The sequence below is a fragment of the Pongo abelii genome, chromosome 2, assembly GCF_028885655.2.
Source record: "Pongo abelii isolate AG06213 chromosome 2, NHGRI_mPonAbe1-v2.0_pri, whole genome shotgun sequence".
In the NCBI taxonomy this organism is placed as follows: Eukaryota; Metazoa; Chordata; class Mammalia; order Primates; family Hominidae; genus Pongo; species Pongo abelii.
Window position 1 is genome coordinate 6,797,993 of NC_085928.1, and position 18,205 is coordinate 6,816,197.

The 18,205-nt window shown below is 42.1% G+C and overlaps 1 protein-coding gene across 4 annotated transcripts in view; it reads right to left on the minus strand.

The window, feature by feature from the left end:
• The window catches only part of XPC (XPC complex subunit, DNA damage recognition and repair factor), a 33,340-nt gene extending 15,205 nt beyond the window's left edge, over nucleotides 1–18,135 (minus strand). For 2 of the 4 annotated variants that reach the window (XM_054551261.2, XM_063721684.1), the window contains exons 1-7: nucleotides 17,997–18,126; nucleotides 12,401–12,596; nucleotides 9,951–10,063; nucleotides 7,770–7,893; nucleotides 6,688–6,793; nucleotides 4,942–5,099; nucleotides 4,336–4,456 (exon numbers count right to left, since the gene is read on the minus strand). In XM_054551261.2, the coding sequence (XP_054407236.1) occupies nucleotides 4,336–4,456; nucleotides 4,942–5,099; nucleotides 6,688–6,793; nucleotides 7,770–7,893; nucleotides 9,951–10,063; nucleotides 12,401–12,596; nucleotides 17,997–18,108 (930 nt within the window). In that variant the 5' untranslated portion in view covers nucleotides 18,109–18,126. Of the gene's footprint in view, nucleotides 1–4,335; nucleotides 4,457–4,941; nucleotides 5,100–6,687; nucleotides 6,794–7,769; nucleotides 7,894–9,950; nucleotides 10,064–12,400; nucleotides 12,597–17,996 lie in introns of all 4 variants that reach the window. The other 2 variants (XM_002813127.6, XM_063721685.1) reach the window with 2 other exon arrangements.
• Between the last annotated feature and the right edge of the window lie 70 nt (nucleotides 18,136–18,205).

Genomic DNA, 18,205 nt, shown 5'->3' on the forward strand with positions numbered 1-18,205 from the left:
ATTACTGCCACAGCCTCGGGAGAAAGTCTGGTGTGAGGAGCCATTGTTATGGTGAGATAAATGATTGCTTTTGCCTTGTTTCTTCCGCAGCTAAAAATTTCCAAAGTGTCAAGGTCATGAAAGACAGGGAAAGACCAAAACACTGTCACACACTGGAGGAGACTAAGGAGACATGATGACTAAATGCAAAACTAGTATCATGGAATAGAAAAAGGATATCAGTGAGAAAACTTGGAAAATCCAAATAATGTCTGTAGTTTAGCTGATGGCATTGTACCAGTATTAATTTCTCAGTTTCTTATTGTACAGCATGGCACAGGAGCACAGGTCCAGAAGTCTGGATAACTAAGTGTTCACCACTAGCTGAGTGACTTCCCTAAGCCTGGATTTCTGCATCTAGAATAATCCCTGCCCCGGCTTCCTCACAGGACTCTAAAGAGGATTAGACAAGATAAACACAGGTGACAGGACTCTGGAAACAGTCTAGTGCTATCCAAGCATACACAGTCACCACCTTTAGTAAGAAATCTATCAATGTACATTGCTGAGGAAAAAAATCAGGTTACAGAACTCTACAATCCCTACAAATTAGATAACATAGAGAAAATGGACAAAATCCCAGAAACATACACATGACCAGACCTGACTCAAGAAGTAATGGAAAATCTGAACAGATCTGTAACAACAGATTGAGTCAGAACTCAAAAACCTCCCAACAAAGAAATGTCTAGGACTAGCTGACCTCACTGGTGAATTCTAGCAAACATTTAAAGTGGAATTTACCTCAATCTTTCTCAAACTCTTCCAAACATTAGAAAAGGAAATATTTTTTAACTTGTTCTATGAGGCAAGCATTACCCTGACACCAAAGCCAGACAAATACATCACAAGAAAATAAGCCAATTTATGAATATAGATGCAAAAATCCTGAATAAAATACTAAAAAACAAATTGAACATATTAAAAGGCTTATACAACATGACCAAGTGGTACTTATCCTAAGAATGCAAGGATGGTTCAACATAAGAAAATCAATCAATTAAATATACATTAATAGAATGAAGGAAAGAAAATCCAGAGGATCATTTCAACTGACAAAGAAAAACACATCTGAGACAATCCAACAGGCTTTCATGATTAAAAAAAAAAAATTCAGAACACTAGGAATAGAAGGGAACTGAGTCAACATGATAACACAGAGCTAGTATGATACTTAATGGTCAAAGATTGAGAACTTTCCCCCTAATTATCAGGAACAAAACAAGGATGCCTGCTGTCACCACCATTATTCAACATTGTACTTGAAGTCCTAGCCAGAGCAATTAGGCAAGAAAAAGACACAAAAGGCATGCAAACTGGACAGGAAGAAGTAAAATTATCTCATAGATGGCATGATCCTATACATAGAAAATTTCAAAGAATGCACAAGAAAGCTAGTAGAGCTAATAAATGAATTCAGCAAAGCTGCAGGGTATAAGACAACACAAAATCAGCTGTGTTTCTATACATTTGCAATGAACAATCTAAAAGAGAAATTAAGAAAACAACGCTATTTCCAAGAGCATCAAGAAGAATAAAGTACCTAGGAAAAAATTTAACTAAGGTGAAAGGCTGTACACTGAAAACTACAAAATACAGCTGAGAAATTAAAGACAAAAATAAAAGGAGAGACATTCATGCTTATGGACTGGAAGACCTAATAACCAGATGGCAATGGTACCCAAATTAATCTACAGATTCAGTGCAGTCCCTATCAAAATTCCAACAGCTTTTTCACAGAAATGGAAAAACAGATCATCAAATTCATATGGAATTGCAAGAGGCCCCAGATAACCAAAGCACACTGTAAATGAACAAAGTTACACCGAGGCTTCCTGATTTCAAAACTTACTACAAAGCTATAGTAATCAAAACAGTGTTGTACTGGTGTAAGAACAGACATGTAGACCAACAGCATAGAATTGAGAGGCTGGAAATTAACCCATACATTTATGGCCAGTTGATTTCTGAAAAGGATGCCATGACCATCCAAGCCCCATTGAAAAAATCGTCTCTTCAACAAATAATGCTGGGACAAATGGATATCCACATGCTTAAGAATGATATTGAACACCTACCTGATATGTGCAAATATTAACTCACAATGTATGTAAGAGCAGTAACTATAAATCTCTTACAAGGAAACACAGGGGTCGATCTTTATGACCTTGGATTTGACAACGGAATCTTAGATATGACACCAAAAGCAAAAAGAACAAAAGAAAAATAGGTAACTTGGACTTCGTCAAAATTCAAAACTTTTGTGTATCAAAGGACTTCATCAAGAAAGTAAAAAGGCAACCTACAGAATGGGAGAAACCATGTGCAAAGCATGTATCTGACAGGTAACTAATATCCAGAATATACAAGGAGCTCTTACAAATCATCAACAAAAAGGCAACATAATTAAAAAATAGGCAAATACTTGAACAGACATGTCCTCAAAAAAGGCACACAAATGACCAAGAAGCCCATGAAAAGACACTCATCATCATGTCATTGGAGAAATGCAATCAAAACAACAATGAGGTATCACTTGACACCCATCATAATGGCTATAATCAAAACATCGGAAAATAACCAAGTGTTGTTAAAGATTTGGAATCCTTGTTCATTGCTGGTGGGAATGTAAAATGGTAGAGTAACTGCAGAAAACAGTTTGGTGGTTTCTCCAAAAATTACATATAGAATATACATATGACCTAGCAATTTCAATCCTAGGTATATACCCAAAAGAACTGAAAACAGGGTATGTAAATAAATATATGTACAGACATTATTAACAACACTCTTCCCAACAGCCACAAGGTGGAAACTAAATGTCTGCCAATGGATAAATGGATAGAGAAAATGTATATACATGTAATGGAATATTATTCAGCCATAAATATTAATAACCATGTATTGATACTGATACATGCTAAAATGCAGATGAATCTTGAAAACATTATGCTAAGCAAAAGACAGGCAGAAAAGGCCACATAGTGTATAATTTCTTTTATACTAAATATCCTGAATAGGTAAACCCACAGAGACACAAGACAGATTGGTGGTTGCCATGAGCAGGGACAGGGGGGTAATAATGGGGAGTTTAATGGGTATATACAGGGTTTCCCTTGGGGATGACAAAAACATTTTGGAAAGAGAGGTGGTAGTTGCACAACATTGTAAATGTACTAAATGGTCACTGAATTGTATCCCCTCTTTAAAAGCTGTATGATCCTATTTTGCTTAAACAAATAAACAAAACAAATACATAAGTACACACATACAAAGGAACAAAGTCTGGGAGGATAATACTAAAATATTAATGAGTTACCAGCCTGGCCAACAGGGTGAAGGGTGAAACCCCATCTCTACTAAAAATACAAAAATCAGCCAGGCATGGTGGTGCACACCTGTAATCCCAGCTACCTGGGAGGCTGAGGCATGAGAATCACTTGAACCCGGGAGGTGGAGGTTGCAGTGAGCAGAGATCGCACCACTGCACTCCAGCCTAGGCGGCAGAGAGAGACTGTCTCAAAAAACAAAAACAAAAACAAACAAAAAAAAAATTGGCAGCATATTATAACATAATTATCAGCCTTGCCAAATATCTTAGACTTTTTAAAGCCAACATGGAAGAAGAGAACTAAAGATGTCAACCATCTTTTTCTCCAAACAGAGAATCTGGGACTCCCAGATTGAACTGTATGGATTAATAGGAATCTTCTAGGGATAAAACCACATTTCCATCTCTGTTTTCATCTTATTCAGAAAGAGCCTTACCTACAGGTGCCTGTAGGCATTTGATAAAGCCTGCCTGTCCCTGGAGCACTCTGCCATCATGATTCCTTTTTATGGACAGAACCCTCCTCACTGCACTGCTGCCTGCCAGTGTCAACACCCAAATGTGAGGTACAAAAACACGTTCTCAAGGACTTCCAGCAACCAATTTGAAAAAACATTTCCTTGGGACTTTTGAAGACAAAATTGGAAAAATTAATGAAAATATTTCTAGCACATCTGACCAAAAACTACGGGCTTTTTGGTACACCAGAACTAGAGGCGATAGGGAGGAAAGCATACAGGCCCTCCACTCAGACTCTGATCCCAATCTCGATTCTCAGGCTCACCAAGGAAAAGACCTTAGAGGCATCATGTAGCTATTCTGGGCTTCAGCAGTTATCAACATCATTATGAGGACTGAATAAGGTAGCGTCGGTAATACACCTGGAATGGCATCTGGCACATGGCTGCCATTATCATTAGTTAACAGTACTGATAAAAAACAGTGATCTGGGAGGAATCACTTACATGGACCAATTCCTCATCATCTCGAGCAGAGTAAATAGCAAATCTCCTTTCCAATGTACTCTGCAGGTTATCTTGTTCACTGGCTGAAAGCTCTGCATTAACTGTAAATGTTCCAATGAACCTGGGGAGAAAGCAGGCATTCCTTGTGTCAGAGGTCAGGGCAAAGAATTTCCAGCCAAGAAAATCAAAAGAAGGAGTGAATCGTGAGACCCACCTGCCTCTGTTCTACTTTCCCCAGCCCATCTAGCTAACTCCTATCATCACTGCAGACCCAGCTCAGACTTTACCTCCTTGGGGAGCCTTCCCAGACCTTCCAGCTGAGAAAAGCACCCCTGCTATACGAGCCTGCAGTCCCCAGAACACCCCTTCCAGGGCACTCCTCATGCCATCCTGTAATTACCTGGTATGTATTTGTCTCCCCACCAGTCTGGCAGCTCTACCAGGGCAAGATCATACCTGGCATTTCTCTATCTTCAATGCCATGCCCACCACCTGATACATAGTTACCACCTCAGGGAAGGTCTGTGGAAGTGACCTGAACCCAGCCTCTGAGAGAAACACAAATCCTACACTCCCCAGCTCTGCAGGACAAGCGGAGGGCCTTACCACTTCACCAGGTTTGAGAGGTAGTAGGTGTCCACATCTCGAGGCAGCACTCTGGTAAAGCGGGCTGGGACGATGGAGAGGCCAATAGCATGCAGATCTGGCTGGCTGCAGATGTTATTTCGATACAAACCATTTGCTAGCAGGCAGAGAAGGTGAACCTGTGAAGAGGAAAGGAGGAAGGGGCAGCATGGAAGGAAGGCCGGAGACCAGGAGGAACTTTTGCTGCCAAAGTCAAGACATCCTGTGGGCAAGAAATATGTGTTGCCATTTCTACATATAAGAAAATAAAAATACTAGTATTAGCCACTTCCTAAGCTTGTCTTTGACCCTCTCTTTTTCTCTCTGTATACTCATTCCTTCAAAGGAATCATCAAACCTCAAAGCTTCAAAATACAATTGCTTTGTTTTCAAAATACAAACTGTTTTTGTTTTGGTCTTGTCTTTTAGAGATACATACTGAAAGATTTCTGGATGAAATGCTGCCATGTCTGGGGTTTGCTCCGCGAGATCAGAAGGCAAGGCAAGTGGGGTGGAGCTGGTGAGACTGCTGGAAGCCTGTGGAAGCCGGCGGGACACACCTCACTGGGCTCACTGGGCTGCTCTCGCCACCTCTCTGCGTGTTTGAGCCCAAACTTCTCTGTCACAGGCTCCACATCTTCGCCCTTCCTGACCCCAAAACCCACTCTTCATCCACCTACTGAAATGATTATATGACCTCTTCCCCTCTTTTCACACACTGCTTTGCTTCATTTTCCCTTCAACATTGGCTTCCTCCTCCCCCACTAACAGCCTCCCTATTTTAATCAATAGTGCTGCCTCTCTCTCCTCACTCAGGCCTCAAACCTGAGAGTCATCTTCCCTTTCTTTCACCTCCAGCACCCAACAAGAGGTGAAAGGCACACAGCTGTCTCATTTCGTGCCCCACGCCTGGGTGAGGGAGGCGACCCCTCTCTAACCTCGTCACCGTCTCTTGCACCTCTAGATTTCTGCAGCAGCTGCACACAAAGCAACTCACCCATCCCATCACTATCATCTCTGGCAGCCCACCATCCATCAAAGGGAAACCGAAGCCCACCCTCCCTTCACCCCCACCCCCCAACACCTACACACTCCACACACGCAGGTGAGCTGGGCACCTCGCCGTCCCCTCCACAACTTGGGTAGAGTCTTCAACTTTTTCTCCTAGACCCGGCTCTAATCCTTTCCCCTACATAAAGCCTTCCCCAGCTCCACAGCCTTCCCCAAGCTGATCTCTTTCACTGTTCAGGCATAGTCTTGAGTTTCTCTATTTGGAAGTCCTTGTTCCATCTAGAGATCAGATACTCCTCAATTGTACGAAATAAGCTTTATCCAAGTCTCTATCCCCACCATGCCAAGCACCTTCCTAGGTGTGTACAGGTGTTCAATAACTGTCAGCTAAAGTCAAAAGCCAGTGCCTGCAGCTGGGATTAGAATTAATGACATTAAATGGCTGAAAGGAGAGATGGAAGGCAAGTACTTTTTATTTAGCTTCCGCTGCATGCCAGGCATCGTGATGCAAGTTACTTTACCTATAATACACAACCACCCTCCAAGGCAGACACTATTACTACCCCCACTTTCCAGATGAGGATGCAAAGGCTCAGAAAGAGTAAGAAACTTGCCATGGCCACAGAGTGAGCAGCAAAGCCAGAAATAAAGCCTCGGTGAGCACAAGCTCTTTCCACCGACAAGGAAGAGTCCTTCCCCATCATTCCTTGCCCTTACCTTGTGTGTGTCCTCGTGGACCTCTTTATTGAAACGTTTCATCGCCCTCCGAAGATGTGTCTCAAACTCCAGTTTTATCTTTTCACTGCAACACATAGTGAAAAATCTAGGAATGAAGGGGGGAACTGAAACCAGACTCCACTCCCCCAGGCAATTTCTTCTCCTCAGATGACAGTGAATCACTCTCCCTGTTTCCCTACACAAGGCTGTGCTACTCAAGTCCATCTGCAAGCCAGCTATTTCCTGCAGGCTCTTTGGCTCCTTCTCACCAGCAAACCTTGGCCTGGGACATTCTGTACCCAGATAACCCTCCTCTCGACCAGCAGCAGATCATACCTCACCTACATGCCTCAAAGCTCACTTCTTCCAGGAAGTCTTCTCTGGCTGTCCAACTCTTCTGACTACTGACTCTCTCCTTAGCAACCATTACCTTTATTAATGTTAAATTAACACACCGTCATTTATGTGACATTGTTCTAGTGTAAAATCTCTTCTTCAGTCTGTATCCCATGAATCTTCAAGACAACTTGACACTTCTTGAATTATTTGTATTATCTCTCTCTTCTGTGCCTAGTAATGTGCCCATCGCACAGTGGAATTCCCAAGCCATCAGAGGCTGCAGAGGTACTCCAGGATGCTGGGAAGGATAGGGCCTCCCTACCATGGTGGGCACTGCCTCAAGTCCTGCAGCGTGACATGGTGGGGAAAATGTGAATGCCAAGTCAATGAGAAGGATTAGGTCTCAGCTCTTCCATTACTGGCTGAGTGACTCCTGAAACATTACTTAGCGTCTGAGCCTCTGGCTCCTCATTCATAACACTGTTCTAAGGATTAGGTAAGATAACGGAAGACCTGCTCAATCCTTGGCACACAGGAGTTCCCTCTCCTCATCCCCCCACCCCAGCCAGGACACGAAGGTGTCTCACTCAAATCTCTAAAGGTAAATCAGGTTCCTGACCCAAGGTTCTCGACCACTTTGATACTCAGTTCTGATCCCCTACAAGTTTCTCCAAAGTTCTCCTAAGCAGCAGCTGTTGCCTACTGCATGTGACAGGAGCCTAGAAGCAAGGGCCTAAGCTTACCTTCTTTCTCTTGTCTTCGCCTGCTCTGGCGTTTCAATCTCTATTTCCACTGGCTTCACAGGCAGAAGAGATCGAGAGAAGGCTGTACTTTCTCTCACGTCACCCAGCACAGGCTCAGTAAGTTCTATCAACAAACATTTGTAAAAATCAGTAATAGTAATAACAATAATAATAGCTACTGTACTGAACAGAATCAAGGTTCTGCTGGGAAGGAGGAAGTGAGGCATGAATGTGAGGGAGACAGCCCACAGAGACCCCTAGGCATGCCCTGCCCTGAGTCCTACCATGTGCCAGGCAGTGTGCTGAGTGTTATATATTCATGTGTCTCATTTAACCCATACAACCCAGGCAGTCTTTAGATAAGGGACCTAAAGCATAGAGATACTGGGTTGAATCAGATACAGACCCCTCTATCAAAAAGCTGACACTCATGCACGTATGTATATACTTAAAACTCTTTTAAAAAAAAAAACCCAAATGAGAAAAATCTCCTTTTCTCTGTATTCTGTATTACCACAATAACAATCAGCACAATTTGCTTTGTATAGAGTCATGACTCAGGTGTCCATCTTTCATTCTCAATTATAAAACTTGTAAGTGACAAGAAATATATCCTTTTCATCTCTTCACCCGCTACATTGCTTGTATACAGTAGCTGAAAAGGACTGAACTTGCTGAACTGGATCGAATTGAAAACTTCATTAGCAAAAGTTCCTTAAAAGAGGCTCTGGGCCTAGAAGCCATGACATCTCACTGGCAAAGAATGCGTCTAATGCCAGATCTTGGTCTCTATACACGAATCTGTATTAAAATGAACCACAGCTTCTTGAAGAAAAAAAAGCTGGTTTCAAGTCTACAGCAAGAAAAGTATAAGCTGAACAAAAATGTTCTCAAAGACTAATGAGGCCATGTCAAAAGGACATGGTAGTACAGCTAGCTTAAAGGTAGCATGACTAGAAGAGGAACAACCTGACATTAGAGGTGGCTTAATCAATGCAAGATGAGGTTTAAAGCATCATCTAGGAAGGATTCTTGGGGAAAAAAAAAAGTTTAATCAAAATTAAATCACGTCTTTGGACTTAGTTTACAAGAAATACAGGGATATTGCAACAAGTTTAACAACACCATGAGATGTGTGACTGTTTATCAGACAAAACCAGAACATGTGACAGTCTATAAAACAAAAGACTAGGACCCTTCAAAAAAGGCAGTGCTATGAAAAGCAAAACAAGGTGGTGGGTGGGAACTACTGCTCTATATTAAGAGAGTAAAGTGACATAAAGACCAAATACAAGGCTTGGTTGGATCTTGGTGTGGAAAAAGAAACAGTCATAAAGGATGCTTTTATAACAATTGGGGACTTATTTTTCATTTTCTTAGGTGTGACGAGGGCATTTTGTCATGCAGGAGAATGTCTAATTATTAGGAAATGCATACTGAAGTATTCAGCAGTGGAATATCAGAATATCTACAACTTATTTTCAAATGGTTCCACAATGAATATTTACAGAGAGAAACATACATTCAATGTGGCAAAATGTTAATGAACCTAGGTGAAGAGGACATATATTACATTTTTCACTTTTTATAAATTTGAACAGTTTCAAAATAAAAAGGTGAGGAAAAGTCAGGCCAGATAGAAGGAATCAGGGATGATAACATTAGCTGGTATTTACTGTGAGTGTATGATACATTAGGCCCACTATATTTGCAAACTTTCTTTTCCCCACAATAATCCTACAGCCTATACCGTGAATGGCTCACGCTAAACATTCAGTGTTTACAGAGTGTTACCAATGAGAAAACTCAGTTCAGAGAGGTGAAGTTACTTGCTCAAGATTAAATTACTCACTCACGCTGCTACCTAAGTGGCAAAGTTGAGCGCTGAACCCAGTTCTAACTACTTTCAAAGCCTGTGCTCCTTCTCCTAAATAGTGCTGCCTCTCTATTTATATCTACCCCAGTGACAGTCACCAGAGGAAGAGAGTAAACAGCCTTCTTTGGTAACCTGGCCATGAGTCTTTCCATATATATCAAAGCAAGTCCCTAGTACAACCTTATCTGTGGTCTAATTAGCTCAAAAGAAAACAAAAGGATTGCAATTAGTGATTTGACTCCAAACAGAATCAACCAAAAAAACAAACAGAACCAAACAGTTCTGAAAACAAAGAAATGTTTCACCTTCAACCTCTTCCCAATCATTTTCACTTTCTTCCTCTTCTTCATTGCTGTCTTCATTCATGGTAGCCCCTCTCTTCGGATGGTGTGCCTTCTTGAGGTCACTTGGAACGTCCCTGTGTAAAGACCACAGGAAGGAAGATAAAGAAGGCTCAGACATCCTAGTGTTCCGTTCAAGCTAAATGGAATTTTTAAAACCCCTCCTATTTATTGAGAATCTGTTGCAACTATTTAAAGATGATTAGTAAGCTCTGAGCCTCACTTCCTCCATCAACATGTGTTCCAAATCTCATCAAGATGTGCTCCGATCATCTGTCTAATTAATACCAGATGTGCTGTCAAAAAACCCACAATCTAGATCGTGTGAAAGAAAACATAGCTGTGCCTGGACATGACAAGGAAAAATTAGAAGACGCCAAAATAATAACATGAGTTCCAGAACTGTGATATCTGTGTGATATATGTGCAGTTGGAGGCCAGAAAGAACAGAATAAAATCTACATTTACATATCCTACTATAAGCCTACTCAGACTTCTTTTCCATCTTTAAGAAATATGATGTAAGGAGACTGAAGTTCGTAACATTCTAATTTCAAGCAGGGGATGTGACTACACATAGGTGAGTCATAAATAACGAGACATAGACAGCTAGCTAGCTAAGTATATACTAACATAGATAAGTAGCCGGCTAAACAATGGCTCAAGGCTAAGTACTTGCTGATACGTAATATATTTCTGCAAATTCATATATAAAATATGTCTAGAGTATCCAGTTACTTTTAACTTGTGTAAACTTTGGCACTTGGTACCAAGTGAGAATATTATCTAGGATTTTGGCATAAACATTTAAAATAACCAATCATCAATCTTGAGCTCTAATAATACACTCTTTTTTTAGAGTACCACTTTCTCTCAAAATACCAGCAATAAAAATTTCGCCTTAGAATGAACATAGCAGAAATGACCACAGTCAATGCTCAGGGGAGAGGGAAAGGGGGACCCAGAGCTTTCCTTGGCAGTATCGTGGCCTATCTCTATGTATATGTCTCTGGAGATAGAATTCAACTAGTGAGGGGAGGCAACTGGAAAGCAGTAAGTTCAGAGGCATTCTTCAGAAAAGCCTAGGGAAGGCCAGGCAGGCACAGTGGCTCATGCCTGTAGGCCCAGCACTTTGGGAGGCTGAGCTGGGCAGATCACCTGAGGTCAGGAGTTCAACACCAACATGGTGGAACCCCGTCTCTACTAAAAATACAAAAACTAGCTGGGCGTGGTGGTGGGCGCCTATAGTACCAGCTACTCAGGAGGCTCACTTGAACCTGGGAGGCGGAGGTTGCAGTGAGCCAAGATTGCATCACTAGACTCCAGCCTGGGCAACAGAGCGAGACTCCTTTAAGGATGGGACCAGGACGGGGACAGGACGGGGACAGGACGGGACAGGACGGGAAGGGAAGGGAAGTCTAAAGAAAAGGAGAAGAGATGAACCATGGCAGAAAATCATCATGCTGTCCCGTGTCCCTTCCTGTGCCCTCTACTGGACTACTCTCCCATGCCAGGACTAGAAACTGCTGGAAAAGCTGATACTGGCAGTGAGGATTTGTTTATGAGGCAAATGAAAAACTATCCCTCTGTTCTTCCTCTTCTCCCCACCCCTCAACTTTCTTAGGAGGCAGAAAATCAAGTGTTCCCTGGGCTCATAATCATTGTTCACAACATATTAATATAAATGCTCATTCATTGCAAAAATACTTGTTCAGTTTCTGCCAGATAAAAGGCCCTGCAATCAATGCTACAGGGCATATGAAAATGAACCCCACATGGCTCCAGCCCCCTGAGAGGTCACAGGGTAGTAAGCCTGGGTATGTGGCATGGTAACAATAACTGGCAGACATATCACACTCCCTAGAAGCGCTACAGGAAATCAGAGGAGAGAAGGGGGAAGAATCAGTGAAGCCTCTGGAGTAGGTGGTTTCAGATGTGCATCTTCAAGATGGAAGCCAGCAAGCACTCCAGGTAGAGGGAATACCATGAGCACAATGCAGGTGCAGAAAGTACGAGAATGTGTTCAGTGAATGACGAGTAGCTCAGGTGGGCCGGAGAAGAGTGTGCTTGAGGACAGTAGTATGAGATAAAGCTGGAATGGCAGGTAAATATTTTGTATATATCTAATATTTTTGTGTAGTAGAAAGAGCACTGGACCAGGAGTCAGAAGACCTGGGTTCTCCTGCTTTTGCCACTGTCCAGCTGTGGAAGCATGAATAAATCACTTTCTGCACGCTGTCACTGTTCTTATCTGAAAAGTTTCCAGCTCTTACTGGTCTGAGTTGTGCCTAGAAGAGTTTAAAGATCCAATCTTCCATGGACCCCAGTGACAAGTAAGAACAGAGGTTTTCATTACTGACAATTCTCTGACGAGAAAAATCAAGACCCGAGACAAAGCTTTGCAGGCATCTCACCTGAGGTCATCCCCATCGCTGAGGGCTTCATCCTTTATAACCTTGAGGTTTTCAGATTTAACAGTCACCTTGGCCACCTTCTTTTTTGCTGGACCATCTGCTGAACGCCCAGGATGACTGCAGCCTCTTTTCCTCTTTCCTTGTGAAACTTTGGAAGGAAGGCTCTTCTTTGGGGGTTTCTCATCTTCAAAGGCATCTAGGTGACCACACAGAACATGAGGTGAGGGGTGGAAGGAAAGGTGGAGGCAGTGCAGCTTATGGGCAGGGGCATAAAACGGCTCTATGACCTGTCTCCAAACCCCATCTCCATCACCTGTTCACCATCCCCTGTCTGGTCAGCAACCAGCTCTCAGCTTCTTCCCACCTGTGGCTAGTCTATATTCACAGTAAAAACCATCTTCCTTTATCAGCACTTTACTTCTTCTATGACTAGAGAAAATACCACAGGACTCAAATAAAACCTAACTTCCAGATTTTAAATGTCAGCTAACCTCCTGCCAGGAAAGTACAACATCCATTAATTAGCACCCTATTTATTATCTGCCAAAACTAATTGTTTGTCTTAGGGATAATGTACTCCTCTTAAGTAAAATGTTAAGTACATAAACATGTCCAAGTTTTACCACAACATCATTACTATTAATCTACATTTCTGCCAACCTTCAAGACCAAACTGCTCAAAACACATACTGCTCTGAAACCTTTCCAATGTAACCCAAATGGCACTCATATACCAACCACCTCAGCAACTTACAGTTGGAAAAAGACAGCAATAATTCAAAAGTATTTTCTTAAAATAATTATTTTTTTGTTAAAGGGAAATAAAAAATGCATAAGCTGCTGGTTTTAGTCAAATTGGGGTATCTAAAATTATGGTTTATTTACATATAATAATTATATTAATAGATTAATTTTAATAAATAATATGGCAGGGAAGGATAGTTTTCTATTTTGCAAATATATTCACACAAATTATCTTTAATCTGAAATAAATCTTTTGTCTTTGCATGACTCTGCTTCAATTAATTTTAGAAAATAAAAATACTCTACCTTTTATTGAGGTTCTAAAAGGGATTGCAATATTAACCTAAAATATAAAATTATTTAATAATTCAGTCTTTTCATTGTTTGTCTCGCTGACTCTCTGGATAGGTATTTATATTCCACAAGAATATACTTTTGCATGAGGGAAAAAAGACTCCCCTTCTGATCTAAATGAAATCATGATTAAATGTTAATAAAATTCATATCCAAGGAGCATTTATTTTAATGCTAGATAAATCAATGATTCCGTTCTTTCTTTAAATGTTTTATAAAAAAGGAATTTATGCATTGCCATTTTTAAACATTGTAATGGAAACCAAAAAATAAGGAAATATTTTGAAGTACAAATTATTTCAAAATTAATTTTTTCAAATCTGAGAACAGATTGCCTATTCCAAGGCCAGAGGCTGAAGATTTGACAGTTTGAGGAGAGTGCCCCTAAAATCAAGATTTCTGGATCTTACAATGGTAGTCAGCCCTCTAATAATAGGCAAAGATGCTAAACACTTCAATTTCTACTAATCTAAAAAAATGCACGTAGGAGGATACTTCAGAGGCATCACAAACTTTTCTAGTTGGTTGAAAAGCACAGCTTTTATTTCTGTTTGAAGAGAAAAGTAGAGGAGTTAAAAGGGAAAGGGGGAAAAAGGAAACACAAAAACTGAATCAAAAGGATGTTCATAGTATTCAAAAGCATCTAACAATAATCTGATGTCCAACCATGAGATAATTGTTAAGTAACTTATGGCAGAGCCACACAACAAAACATAATTGAGTCATCCTTTAAGACAACGAAAAACGATATATGATGTAACGTTAATCATGCAAAGCTGATTTTACAGTATGCTTTCTGCTATGTAAAAACAGAACAGAAGGAAACAGACCACTATTTCACAGTGGCTATTTCTGGACGGCAGAAATATGGATGACTTTCTGTTCTTTGCTATTTTTTTGGTCCCTAAGCATCTAGAGACTCTTTTCCAGGACTCTCCAAAATCTTGAGTTATCTAATATGCCTAACCAGCCTCCTTGAGTTCAGCGTTCTTTCGGTAGGGCAGGAATTACCACTGTGGTCCGCTTGCCCATCTACTGGGATTTAATAAGAACACTGGAGTAAACCTTCCAGCAGCAACTCGTAGCACTCAGAATAAAATTCCAACCCCTTAGCTTGGTATCCAAGCTCAGGCCCTTGCTCACTTCTCCTATCCAGCCCCTCACTCACTGCGTCCAGCCAACTGGCCAAGTTCATTCCCTCCTAAGAGTGTTTAAACACACTGTTCTCTCTGCCTACAACTCTTTTCCCCAGAATTTCCTACGAATGGCTCAAAATTACACTAAATGCCTCAAAATGCCACCTCCTTACAAAGGCCTTCCTTGACACTGATTCCCATTTAGCTGCCTCTTCCCCAGTCCCATATAAGTTTGAGGGTTTTTCTTTCCATCTATAGAAGCATTTTCTGCTATGTACCCAAATAAGTTTTATCACAGCAGTCTTAGCACAGGGTGATAGCTCTTATCATCATGTGAATCCATTTTTTTTTTTTTTAACTTAACTGCTCTACCTACCCCTCCCTCCAGATTAGAATCATGAGAGCAGGTGCCTCATCTATCTTGTTCACTACTATTATCCTACTACCTGGAACAGTGCCTGAAAATAGTAAGCGCTCAATAAACAGCTGTTGAAGGAATTAATGGATATCCCTGAAGGTGTTAACACAGAGAAGAAATGAAAAGAAACCAGAGGTGCTTTAGTAACACAAAGGAAATCCTGTGGAAGCCTGTTTTCTTTTCTCCTATTTGTCAAAAGCAGCCAAGTATCACCTTCATTTGCATGTACAGGGGTGCTATTAAAACCTACACTATTACAGTGTTAGAAACTACACTGATAGTCACCAAATTATTGTCATCTGCAGCCCAAACCACACTTGCTAAGTCTATGCTTCCCCACAAAACCACCAAACCACAACAAAGTTTGTAACTCTGCAGATCCTGGAAGCTGCCTTGGGAACTGACTGCTAGCTCCTCTGGCTAGCAGAGTAAACTTGGGTGCATCCTTACCTCCGTTTAGGCTGAATGACACCAGCTAGCCCAACTAATTATCTAACATGGGTAAAGCTAAAGCTCTTGGCTTTATATGCTATCCCATTGAAAACTCACAGCCACCCTGCAAGGCAGTTATTACATTTCATAGAGGAAATTCAGAAGGGCTAAAATATTTGTCCAAAACAATTCACCCAAGTGCATAAAACTAAGAATTGAAGCTCTACCAAGCTGGAACCGAGGTGAAGTGTTGGGCTGGGAAGAATGCAGGTAGCATTTCCATCAGATTAAAACCTTTAATTTTCAATTGCCATATATCCAAATTACATTCTCACTAGAATACCAGCCCCTTTTTGTAACCCCTTGCTAAAATAGCAACCATCCTTTAAATCACAGATCAAACTACTTCAAAGAGCGTTCCCCGATCACGCCAGTCAAACTTGATTAATCCTTTGGAAGCTATAAAGCCTTGTACCTTCTTCCACAATATGTAGCACACTCTGCCTTGAATGTTTTACATGTAAATGTCATGTCAACACTACTCTATGACCCTCCAAGATATGTTTATCTCTCATGTCACCTCATTCATGTACAGCACATAATAGATACTCAAAAGAAGTTATTTGAATGAATGAGTACATGAATGAATAAAATGGAACTCATAATATTACATACGAGGTAAATCACCTCCTAAGTTTAGGAATTATTGCCATTTCACTATTTCCTAATGGATGATGAACTTATAATCCGTATAGAAACACAATCTAGTGTGATAGCCTTTGCCGGTTACCTAATCTTCTACCCAGTTATTTCAGGAGACCCAGAAATTCCTTCCACAGCCTGCATTTTACAATTATTTAAAATATTTACTAGCCAGGCACAGTGGCTCATGCCTGTAATCCCAACACTTCGGGAGGCCGAGGCGAAAGGATCACGTGAGGTCAGGAGTTTGAGACCAGCCTGGCCAACATGGCGAAACCCCATCTATACTAAAATACAAAAATTAGCCGGGCATGGTGGCAAGCACCTGTAATACCAGCTACTCAGGAAGCTGAGGCAGGAGAATCGCTTGAACCTGGGAGGCGGGGGTCACGCCACTGCACTCCAGCCTCAGCGACAGAGTGAGACACTGTCTCGAAAAAAATAAAAAATAAATATTTATTTAGCACTTAGCCCTACCAATCCACGGGCCCCGCATCCACAGATTCAACCAACCACAGACGAATATATTTCGGGAAAAAAAATACAAATTTTAAAAATACAGCATGACAACTATTTCCATAGCATCTACATTGTATTAAGTATTATTAGTGATCTAGAGATGATTTAAAGTATGTCGGAGGCTGTGCATAGGTTACATGGAAACACTAGGCCATTTGATATAAGGTACTTGAACATCACAGGTTTTAGTATCCGCAGGGCATCTGGGAAGGACCACCTTAGTTTGCTCAAGGAATGTCTGACTTGAGATTTGAAGAAACAGAAGAAATCAGCCCTGGCAAAAGCCATGGGGGGTCACTCTAGGCAGAAGGAATATCAAAGGAAAAGGCTCAAGAAATAACTTGGCATATTTGAGCAAGAGAAAGGAGGCCAATAAGGAGGGTATCTGGCAAGGAAACAAGTGGTAAGAGAAACAGGAGAGGTAGCAAGAGCCAAAACATGTAGCATCTTGTAGGCCAGGATAAGACAACTGGATTTTAAGCTAAGAGCAATGGAAAACCAAGGGGAGTTTAAAGCAGGAGCATGGCATGATTTTTTTTTTTTTTTTTAAGATTATTTGGGTTGCTAGATGCAGAGCTGGGAGGCCAGTAAAGAGGAAACTGCTGTCACTCAACTGAAAGGTGATCGTGACTTGGACAGGGGCTGTGGTCATGGAAATGAAGAGAAGTGGACAAATTTGAAATAGTCTGAGGCTGAACTGACTGGACTTGCTGACGGACTGGATGTGTGGACCTAAGAAAAAGGTGGGCTTTGCTTTATAAGAAGTATTGAGACTGGAAAAACGGAGGAAAGCATAGATTTAAAGAGGAAAACCATGAGCTCTGCATTGCCCATGACGAATATAAGAAGCCTATCCAATATCCATGAGGGGAAGTCCGGTGGGATCCCACTGTGGAACTCTGGGTGAGACGCAGCTGAAGTTATCATTCGGGAGTCAGTACACCGCATCACTCTACGTCCTGGTCCGTCCGTCTGTCTTCCTGGGACACAAATAACTGCCTTCTCCGCGTTCAACCCTGAACATCTGTATCCTCTGGACAACGGGGAGCGGGAAAAAAGCTACGCAGGAGCTTGGGTCGGGCGAGGTTTGCGGGAAACCGCTCTGTGTGCGGAGGACAAAGGCGCGGGGACAGCGGGAAGGGCCGGCCGCGGCCTGCCGGGCTGCCCCCACGGCGCGGAACGCGCGCAGCAACCTCCACCAGGCCTCCGCGTCTGGACTCCCGCCCTGCCTCTGGGCCTCCTCCGCCCACCGACGGCGTCTCCCGCGAAGCCCGCTGGGCCTCGCTCTCACCCTCCTCCTCCTCCTCCTCCTCCTCACGCCGGGCCTTGCTCTTGGCCTTGGATTTCTGGCTGCGCGGTTCGCGTCCCCGCGGCTCCCTGCCGGCCGCGCGTTTCCGAGCCATGTTGCTTGTCCGGGCAAACTCCACTTCGCGAGTGACGCACCCAGCCGCGATGCGCTAGAACACCGGCCCCGCCCCGAGGCGGGCGAGTGTGGCCACG